This window comes from Epinephelus fuscoguttatus, linkage group LG14 (genome assembly GCF_011397635.1).
Source record: "Epinephelus fuscoguttatus linkage group LG14, E.fuscoguttatus.final_Chr_v1".
In the NCBI taxonomy this organism is placed as follows: Eukaryota; Metazoa; Chordata; class Actinopteri; order Perciformes; family Serranidae; genus Epinephelus; species Epinephelus fuscoguttatus.
Genome location: NC_064765.1, coordinates 6,146,699 through 6,157,721, shown reverse-complemented (window position 1 = coordinate 6,157,721; position 11,023 = coordinate 6,146,699). Strand labels below are relative to the sequence as shown.

Genomic DNA, 11,023 nt, shown 5'->3' with positions numbered 1-11,023 from the left:
GCACTTCCGTGTTCACCGGAAATGACGAGATAAAGGCAACAAACTCATTACAACTGCTAATTTAACACATCGACTCCTGGACATTAGAGTCATTTACACAGTTTTTGGACAGTCACATCAGAATTCTATCATTATGTAATATTTTATATTATAAAATTATACTATATTAAACACTAAAATTCTACCTCCTTGAACCTAAATGTTCTAAAGATACATACAAATTTTACTTGCTTCTCCTGACGTGAAAGGAGCGCACCTAAAGTTTACAGCGGTGGAATATACACCGATCAGCCAAAACATTGAAACCACTGACAGGTGAAGTGAATAACTTTGATTATTTTGTTCCAATGCATTGTTCTGCTGGGAAACCTTTGGTTCTGGCATTCATGTGGATACCACCTGACATGTTCCACCCACTCAAACACCACACACATTTTTTTTATGTCAATTTAAAACTGACTGCTTATTCCAGGACAGGAATTAACACTCCCCAGGAAAGAGGAAATCACATCATACAATTGAACCTTCACACAGAAAATACTGTTACACACAAGCAGCATTAAATTAGCATTATTTTATTATTCACTGATTTGAAGGATTCAGTGATTGAAATGTATAAAAGTATAAAAATACATATATATACACATATCACAGGCCAAATTAATGATCTGAGCTAAAAAATCTGCGAAGCTTGAAGCACAGTGGTATAAATCATTATGCGTAGAATAGCGATGCAGGGTAACGACAGGTGGAAGCAGCAGCTGCAGTCAGATTTATCAAAAGATCAGTAGAAGTAGCTGCTCAACGATGTTTCCATCCACCTTCAGACACCACGCTCCACGACCGTCTTTTCCCTATTGTAATAAAGACACAGGACATTATTCAAACTGCACACAGCAGGTACCAGGACAGCAATACTCAACTTATTGAGAAAGCATTTGCAGATAAAATAAGAAGGGGACGTCTGAGAAAAATTCCTCTAAATAAAAATTCCCGAGTCCGACATACATTGATCAAATCTATCATCAGCACCTCTTTGATGAAATATGCTATCAACAGGTTATAATCAATGTTAGAGCCAGACAGTTTGAAGTTGTGGAAAGGCCCTAATATTTACAGTCACTTTGATCTACCAGAAAACAAAGCTGATTTTGCGGACTTTAGTGTCCAGTCAGTTTGGATGACAGAAAAGAGGAATGTAACTGTGCTGAAAAAGTTTTAATGATGTTCACAGTTTCACAAAGTGTGTGAAAGAATATGAATGAGGTTAACAGATTAGACTCACAGATCATCATCTGAAGACTCGTCCGATTCTTCATTATGGTCAAGGTCCTCCAGCTCTGAGGTAGAAAGGTCTTGGCTGCTGCAAGTGTGATAAACACTGTTAATATACTACGTCATCAGTTTGAAAATAAACACAAAGCAAAAGCAACAGGATTTCAAACATGGTAACAGTGCGTGGACCACTGAAAAAGATGTTATCTACAAGACTGCAAGGGGCTTATTTTAATTCTGCTTTTTCAAACATTTGGGCCATTAGTAGGGTACCGTTCACATTTGAATCAATACGTTACTGGAACCTGGAATACCTAAAGCCCGGCACAACGGCAGAACGGCACACTGCAGGTAGCTGCCTGTTTCAACTCGTCCTGGCGTGGATCTTTAGTCTGAACTGGGCTTTTGCGCGACATGCTTGTTTTTCCGTCCGGCGCACAGCTCCACGGACCTGCTTCTCCCTCCAGTGTTGTGTCAGATCCCGGTTCCCCCTCGGGCTGTGTCTCTCCTATTGTTGCCCACAGAGCTCTGCCCCGTTTGAAAGGCGAAGGAAGCCCGTATGTGGAAAGACGTCACCTCCGAGATGTAGAATGTGTATTATAGAGGAGAAACACACATTTCAGGACCGCTGACTTGTATCATCAGAACAGACATGTCCTGTGATTTTCAGCCTCCTTTCATATTCAATAGAGGGGGGACAGTACCTGACAGTAATATTCTCAGCTGTCAGGATGTGCCTGCTGTAAAGGGTAAATATAATCATAGAAGGCTGAAAATCACAGGACATGTCCGTTCTGATTATACAAGTCAGCAGTGTAAAGCTCAAGCATGTGGGGGCCTCCTTTCATATTTAATAGAGGGGGGGACCGTATCTAAAAGTACAGCTGTCAAGATGCCCCCCGCCACAGGCCTTTGCCACCTTGGTCTTGAAAAACTCAGGGAAAACCCTGGGTGAAGTGGTACTTTATAGTACCACCGTAATTCGATTGGTACTTTTAAAAGTACCAAATTCAGCACCCAAGCAAACATCATTATCTCACCTCTGTACAGTGCAATGCCACGCAGAATAAACTGCACAAGATACTATTTTTTGTGCCATTTTAAAAGTGAGTGCTGGCCTCAGCCTGGACACCTTTGTGGAAATTGTCTCATAAGTAGGAATCAGAAAAGTTCAAGCACAATTTATTGACATGCGTTGTTGAATGGTTGCATTTTAATGTTGCGCTCACATCATGTGATACTGGACCAGAACTGCACTGAGGAACAGTAAACATGTCTTCACAGGTCAAGTAGCAACAGCAGCACGTTAGCTAGCATTGATGCTAAAATTATAAAGTAACATAATTATTTACATCATCAGACTTGTGTGTGTGTAAAACATCACTGAATGCAGTTACAGTTAATGCTCATAAGAGCTCACCTGGGGGGAGATGTGTTGTTGAAATTAGTGATATAGTCTTTTGACCGATCACTCTTGAAGGACAAGCTGGAGTCAGAGAGCTCTCCACTTTTCACACTGGTTCTGGTAGACAAGAGAGAAAAACACCAGGGTGGGAAATGAGATGATCAGACATCCAGACACATTAACTGATGGATACACAGAAACTACTGAGTAGGCATCAGAGAAGTTTGTTGAGTTTATTGTGTTCCCACTGAATGATTCCTCTCTTCTTCTGACACTGATACTTCACCCACATAATGACCACTTGTAAATCAATTACTCATGCTGTGTTACTGTGAATTCTTGAAAAAAGGAGTTTCCTCACATGCCTGGAACCGCATTAAACATCATGAACTGTATCAAAACATCTGTTTCCAAACTCTCACACAACTCATGCAGTATAATCCAAGTCTCATTTATTCCCATTTATCCATGCATTTTCACTAAAAAACCCCCCACTACTGCAGCACCACAGGCAGGCAGCACAGTTTGTAATGTCCTTTAATAGTATGTTTGTCAAACACAGAATAAGCAGGCAAGTGAGTGAACTTCTTCTCCCTGAAGAAATATGATCATTTATTAGGAAATATGAAGGAGTGATTCCAGAGAGAAGCAGACAGAGGGGTCTACAGTCTGTGTTTGAAGGATATATCCAGGATGTCAAACTGACTCAGCAGCAACAACAGGTTAAAAAGACAAAGATAGTTAGAAGCTAAAGCCGAACTATAGGCTACAGATCACAGTGTAAAAGTGAACCACCACATCACTGCTGATCGCCACACAAGACAATGAATATAAAGGGAAACTTTGCTGATATTGAACCAGCTGTGTGGCATCACAGTGTGTGCAGATGAACAATGTTTCTGTGCCACTGCCAGCACCCGGATCTCTGCCACTGGATGGGCAGGGATCTCCAGTTCAAGTCAAACAGCGTTCATCTGCACACACTGTATTGCCTCACAGCTGGTTGAATATCAGCAAAGTTTCCCTGCTTCCCTTCACTGGTTCCTGTACAGCAGGGTCGGTCTTTGTTTCACTGTTATAATCATTAAAAGCAAAAGCAGCATGTGTATACATTCAGTAGGCTGTATCTTCAGTACCTAGCTAGCTAACCCTACACTTTTCAGGGTTTGATTTTGGTTTTGGAACAGGGAAGAAATATACATCTTTTTCCAACCTCTCCAGGTAACGAGTATCATTAATACACGACGTGCCCCAGGCACAACATTTAGCTCCAAATCCACAACACCAGCCTGAAAGTGAAGGAAATCTGAAACAATGGAGCACAGCTGTGTTGTTGCCGGATCCTGGTCTGAGTCGACCTGATGCTACATTATGATTGGCCAGTCTGCGTCAGGGTGATGGGACTTAGCGAAGGGTCAATTCCACGAGCCAAACAATTACCCCGTGATTGAAGGAACACTGCACTAGTACCGTTTGAATAGTGAAATACTGTTTAAATAGCCGAGTGAAACACTGCTCAGATTTGATTTTCTAATGATACAATCAGATTATAATGCATTTTATGGGTTATGTTCACAGAATATTCAACTCAGCAGGTTCTTATCACACTGTTTTCCAGAGATACTTCAAAAATTAAGGATATTTGGAGCAGTGATAACAAATACAATACTAGATATATTATGCAATTTGTTTAAAGCATCACTTTATTCATCGATATGAGTAAACCATTCACACAAAATATATAAATGTTTTTCTCTTTATAAAAGAGCTGTTAAGAGAAATGGATGGAAAAAAATAACATATGATAAAGTTTTTTGGCTTATGATTAATGTGTAAAATTAGAGTAGAAATCTACCATTACAGTATTTTGTGTGTGTTAAGAACATAACTGGGTTGTGAGGATAAATTAGTCACTAAATGGTTAAAGATCCATCCTGTCTCCTGTCTTGTGAGTTCCACACCCCAGGGTGAGTGTTATCCTAAATATTCCTCAAACACTTCCTCCTGTTTTTCAGGCTCTACTCACCTCTTGACATTTCTAAACTTTATTGTGCACCATGTCAATAAATGTATTTCTCTCTTAAATGGAGTCTCTCCTGACTGAACTGACTTTAGTGTCTGTCAGTCCAGATACAAGTGACAGAAAAGATGAATGTGACTGTGCTGAAAAAGTTTTAGTCATGTCCACAGATTCATCTAAATATTTGAGACTGTGTGTGAAACAATGGAAATGAGGTTAACAGATTAGACTCACTGATCGTCTGAAGACTTGACCAAATCTTCATCATCTGACACATGGTCCTTGAAGATACAAAAGTCCGACCTGCAGTGAATGATAATCAGAGTTATGAAGCTGCTTCAGTTTGTCTTCACAGGTCACGTAGCAACAGCAGCACATCAGCTAACACTGATGCTATAATTATCAAGTGATGTTCAGACGTTCAGATGTTCAGTAATGGTAGATGACCATTAAAAGCAAAAGCTGCACAAACTGTTTATGATTCAGAGTTAGTGAAAGCTTACTTCTCTTTAGGAGCGGGGAGTGTGTCTTTAACATTTGCAATGCGACCTTGTGAATTATCCCTCTTGACTGACGCACAGCTGATGCCTGCGGAAGGTGACTCTTCTACAAGGGATCTGGAAGAAAGATAATCACACACATTTACTCACAGAAAACCCCCATAATAATCTCACCTCACCTTACCTCTCCCCTTTTGCTGTTGTGCGCCGTGGGAGAGGTAAGCGACTTTGCTCTTACATGTTTTAGCGCTGTTGGAATATGTTTATAAATTCATATTATGCTAACATAATCTCGTGTTGCTTAACTTGTGTTGGGGCTGGAGTTTGTATGGTTGTGCGTGACTGAGGATTTTTGTTTGGTGTCAGAAGAGGAATAAACGGAGATCACCTCAAAATATATCTACGGTCTGGGTCTCTTTATATCTACACAACACAGACATCAGAGTCCATCTAGAGTCCACCGGTTGCATACGGATTCATCACTCTCCGTAAAAATATACCACCATGATGTGGTCTCGCCACCAGACAATCAGAGATCTCCGCCTTCTGATAGTTTGGGGACACTCCTTTTTAAAGTGTGTTTAACACACCGGAGAAAACGGCCGGTGTCAGCGACGGCGGACTCCAGGGGTTTTTTTTGGACCCAATTGTATTGCGGAGTTTTGCACAAAAAAATGTGATGGCACAACAGTCTCCTTCAGTACATTATTCTATGCTTTCTTTTGATTTTCACATTGGCTAGTCATCCTGTTTAATTTGTCTTCTGATTAAATCGGAACCGCTGAAACAAGTTGTAGGAAGCCTCTGCAAGTAATTGGTTGCTGGCAGACACTCTGTGCTGCAATAAAATGGTTAATCAGCAGTGCCGTGCACTGTAGAGCCGATGCGCTGCTGGTTCTGCTGGCCTGAATAGAATATAATGTCTACTGTTGTGTACAGCATTTATAGACTGAGCTGAGCAGTGATGCGCGGGTCGAGCAGTGATCGTCTGTTAAATCGGTCTGTAAATGATATTTTGACATTATTGGCTATTACTGTCATGGCGTCCGAAGGTAGTGATGCGTTGAGCAGGTGACAGTCCGCGGTTGTTTTCAAAACACACTTGTGTCACGCACTCCAAAAGAAACTTGTTGAAACTTTAAACAATAATTTATTATACAAAACGGGGGAAACAAACGTTGACAAAAACGGCTCCATAATTCATATTAAATTCAAAAGATAATGAAAAACCAGCTACAAGTTAGAGGGAATAGTGATAAAGTGGTAAAACTTGGCATTGATCCACAGCCTCAGACGGATGCGCTCAAGCGTGCCGTGCGCACAAGCTCCGTTGGTAAGCGATACTATATTTTCACATTTTTAACAATGCAATTTAAGTTTTGGTTTTTATTGATAACCTACATTTACCAACAACAAAAAGACTACATTTAGCATCAAAAAAAATGTAAAAAAAAAAAAAAAAAAGAATATCAAATACCAAATTGTCATAACGAATACCTACCCATAGAAACGAATATTCGAATATCCGAATATTTGGGTACAGCCCTAAGTTCATCACTGTGTTTTTTTTCAAAAACTGTAAAACTTCTCAAACCTACCTCCTCCCACACGTTTTGCTCAATTGACACCAGACTTGCTACAGAGCATCTTCAGACAGTCCTCCACAAACTGTCCTCACAGATTTTTGATTTATCAAAAATTGAGCCTACAGTGCATCAAGACGTTTGACTGTAAACAGTACTCTAAACATATACTTGCAAGTTCTTGCTAAATAAGTTTTCAATGTTCATGAAAAAAATTAACAAAATTCTAGAGTCATGGTAGATGATGTTTGGCAAATATCAGAATTTTATATCAAACACTGAATTTTTGACTGCATGTTGAATTCTGTCCTCACGTGAACCATTGTAAACATCAGTTTTTCACTTATGAGTAAATCAATCACAGTTAAAAACAAATTAACACCATCTCCTTGCTGTCTAGATGCAAGATGTGTATTTTCAGATGTTTGTCTTGATAACTGAATTTATGACAGCAGACTGAAATCTGCCTTGACAGCTGCTGTCATATTGGTGGCCGGCTTACTCAATATGTGAAGCCACAGATGAGTTGCTGTCAGTGTGTTGAGGGTTACACCCTGAGGAAGGCTTTTGTGCCGAAACGCGTGGGCTGTTACCCACTTTCATCATGTTGTAACTTTTTCTAAATGAAACAGCCATTTTTTGAGTAAAGGCTTTCTATACATTTAAAGAAGAGTGCCTTGGATTTTCCTTTTTTTGATGCAAAATGTACATTGTAATGGCAACTTTCTTGTTGCTCAGAATTGCCTAAATTTGCCTGAAATTGCCCGGCCCCGACCATTGCTGCGTAGCGGCTATAATTAATATTCTTTTTACCATAAATAAATGAGTCTCTCCTGAGTGAAATGTTAATAAGAGCTTACCTGTGTGATGATCTCTCTTGATTATTAAGGATGGGTCTTGTTGACCTAGCGGGGGAGCACTCGTGGTTTATCAATCTGGTTTTGGTAGACAGGAGAAAAAGACCACCAGGGTGGGAAATTAGATGAGGCTGATAAAGACATCCAGCAACTGATGGATACACAGAAACTACGAGAGGGCACCCAAGAAATTCGGTAAAAGTTGATTCTGTTCACAATGAATGATTCCTCTCTGCTCGCTAACAGACAGAATGGCAGGACGGTGAAACGAAATACGCATGACGATATCTTATCAGTGAATGCAGGTACATTTTAATGATGATAAAAGCTTACTTGAGAGGGGATCTGTCTCTGTAATCAGGGATGAAATGAAACCGATCACTCTTGACGGACACACCAGATTCACAGGACCCTCTGCTTTCCATTGCTCTCCTTGTAGACAAGACACAAAGACCACCAGGGTGGGACATGACCAGAAACTACCAAGAAGGCATCAGGAAAGTTCAGTAAAAGTTGTCTCTGTTCCCACTGAATGACTTCCCTCCTCGTCTGACAGACTTTAACATCAGTCCGACTCAATCATGCAAGAGTCATTTTGAGCTCTTCAAGAAAAGGAAGTTGATTTTAATGGAATACTTCACCCACAAAATGACCATTTGTGTATCGATTAGTCTTGCCACCTTACCGTAAATTCTTGCAAGGGGATCTGTCATTGAAATTGAGGATGTTCTCTTTTAACCGATCATCCTTGAAGGACACGTTTGAGTCAGAGCCCTCTCTGCTTTTTGCTGTGGTGCTGGTAGACAAGAGGAAAAAACACATCAGGGTGGGAAAGTACGATTACATAAGCATTAGTCATACTTAAACTACTGCGGTACACATATGAGTATCATTGTCACATACATACACTATCATATATTAATAGATACTTAGCTATTGTCATCACTGCTGTCTCTAACTCTCTTAATGTCTCATTTTGTCACATGGATCACTGTAAATTTGTTATGTCAACATCTATTGCACGTCTGTCCGCCCTGGAGGAGGGATCCCTCTCAGTTGCTCTTCCTGAGGTTTCTACCATTTTGTGTGAGGGATGTCGCATGCTGTAAAGCCTCTGAGGCAAATTGTGATTTGTGATACTGGGCTTTATAAATAAAATTTAACTGATTTGAATTCTCGCTGAATGGTTTCTTTCCTTTTTCAAAAGTAGTTGACCTGTAAGAAAAGACCCTGCGGCACTTCAAACTGATGATCTCAGGCTCAAAGTGGAAAGGAGGTCATGGTGGATGCGAGGCTCCTAAAAGCACGAGCATGGTGCATTGTTTTTAGGAATGCAGTCACATTTTAATATTAATAAAAGCTTACTTGTGAACAGATCCTTCTTTGATATCTGGGACGAAACTGTTTGACCTTGAGGGCCTGGGGGACGCCATGGGTCTGCAGGAAACTTTGCTCTCTGTATTTATTCTGGCAGACAAGAGAGACAAACCACCAGGGTGGGAAATCAGATACCTACAGATACCCAGGTTGTTCAATGTTGGAAACCGCTTCATGGTGGAGAGATGTTGATCTTGTAATCCCTCTTGTCCACCTTGCAGGGTCATTATGCACTCTACTTACCTTTGCTCACTTCAGTTGCAGCTAATCATTCAATTTGCTCTATTTTTTTTTTACATTGCAATGGCTGTATTCCAGTGTCCACTGTTGCTTCAGCTCACTGTATTTTGTTCACGTGTCCTTTTATGTTTTCCGTGCTGTGCAACCAGCTGCCCTGCAGCGCCAAACATGAAGCTGAAGAATCTAACAGAACTGAATAACATAAAAATCTACTGTTGCATTTATGTTTTGACCCCTAACAGGCTCCTGATGACAGTAAACTCTGCAGTAAGTCTGTTTTATATGACTGTCACACAGCAATAAGACATTCAGACCACGGTCCCCAAAAGTTTCACACGTCTGTGCGTTTTTTATGGCGCCAATACGTCAGTGTAGTGGGCGAGATTTCTTGTCCACTTTCTCTGCTCAGTGAAACGACAATATAAGTGTCAGTTGCATGAGATAGCGTTGCAGGTAACACAAAGTTTGTTTTACTTGTTCATATCCGTTGCAAGACAAAGAACAGTAAGCGCAACGCACATGCGTAAACATTGCCAACAAACATCTGAAGCGGTTTTTTTTCCAAACAGGATGAAATCACACGATGACACAAGGACCCTGCGATAAGATGAATATATAATAAAGTGTATAAAAGACGTTGTTACAATACCTTTAAGTGGGAAAAACAACTGCGCCACAGGAGAGGAAGCACCGCTGAGAGGTGGCCCTAAAATCCAGCCCCGAAGCGCGTTTTTCCCAACCCTCCAAACATTCCTTCACCCAACAGCTACAATATGGCGACAATCACTTCCTTTTTGATTTCCAGAGCTGTAATGGAGCAGAGACAAACACTGGGTGTGTTCTGAAGCGCAGACTTTCTTTTTACTTTCAGTAGGTACTGCAGCTGCCCTTAAACAGTTTTGTATGCAGTGTGCTCACAGTGTGGACACAGTGCTGTCTCATATCAGGCTCTAGTGTTGTGACGTTCACGAACGAACCGATTCTATTGAACGGCTCGTTAACATGAACGATGGGAACCGAGTCGCAGTTGGGAACCGTTCATTTTATTTTATTTTATTTTATTTTTTTAATATCACTGTGTGCTCCTCCTTTGCTCCTCCCCTGAGCAAAATTCATTGTAGCCTGCTTTGTTTTTTAATGTTTATTTGTAAGTGTTAAGGTCACGGTGTTGCATGAATAACAAGTCATGGTAGCTTTACACACATACAAACAATTTGTATAAAGGGTAAATCCAAAATAGTGATGTCACTGTCAAAGCAGAGTGATATGGCGCAACCTTGTGGAGTATTTACAATGAATCCAGATCAGACTTTAAAATCTAGTCCACACATGTCAAATGAGGTTATGATCAATATTTCAGAATAATTCAAACTCAGATATTGGTGGGATATCTAATTTTGTATTATTTTGTTCCAAATCATACCCATCATACCTCCCAGTGATTATTTCAAAGGAAAAATGAGTTACCACCAGGCTGACTTCTTAAAACTTAATAAATATAAAAATCAGTCAAATGAGCCAGTTTTTTGAACAGCTCTTTGAAAGGAACAACTCACCAAGATCCGGCTCCCCTCAAAGAGCCATAAATCCCATCTCTATCAGGCTCGTTGGAGATGAACTGAGATCAGGCGGCTGCAGCAGGAGGAGCAGCAGTCTGACAGTTTGCCAACATTTCCCAGCAGCCTTCAGTCTGTACAGGAAGTCACAGAAACACTCACATGTTCTTAGATCTGATGCTGATTTATTAAAATGTTCTCACACTTATG

At 40.5% G+C, this 11,023-nt stretch overlaps 1 protein-coding gene across 2 annotated transcripts; it reads right to left on the bottom strand.

Annotated features, from left to right (window-relative positions):
* Window positions 1-559: 559 nt before the first annotated feature.
* On the bottom strand, window positions 560-10,210 carry LOC125901204 (uncharacterized). Of its 2 annotated transcripts, none has more exons than XM_049596763.1 (10): window positions 9,907-10,210; window positions 9,006-9,107; window positions 8,326-8,436; window positions 7,974-8,072; window positions 7,644-7,718; window positions 5,204-5,317; window positions 4,935-5,003; window positions 2,696-2,797; window positions 1,286-1,363; window positions 560-854 (listed from the first exon to the last, which is right to left on the bottom strand). In XM_049596763.1, the coding sequence occupies exons 2-10, from the start codon at window positions 9,071-9,073 to the stop codon at window positions 824-826; spliced, it is 747 nt and encodes a 248-aa protein (XP_049452720.1). In that variant the 5' UTR covers window positions 9,074-9,107; window positions 9,907-10,210; the 3' UTR covers window positions 560-823. The 2 variants fall into 2 exon arrangements, with proteins under 2 accessions (XP_049452720.1, XP_049452721.1); XM_049596764.1 differs by having other exon boundaries at window positions 1,286-1,360.
* Window positions 10,211-11,023: the final 813 nt, after the last annotated feature.

Bases quoted from the DNA above. Each gene is read 5' to 3' on its own strand.
- LOC125901204 (XM_049596763.1), bottom strand. From the start codon at position 9,073: ATGGCGTCCCCCAGGCCCTCAAGGTCAAACAGTTTCGTCCCAGATATC. The intron at 8,437-9,005 runs GTAAGCTTTTAT...CTTGTCTACCAG, and splicing joins AAAGAAGGATCTGTTCACAA to CACCACAGCAAAAAGCAGAG. The intron at 5,318-7,643 runs GTAAGCTCTTAT...TCTTTCTTCCAG, and splicing joins CAAGAGAGATCATCACACAG to ATCCCTTGTAGAAGAGTCAC.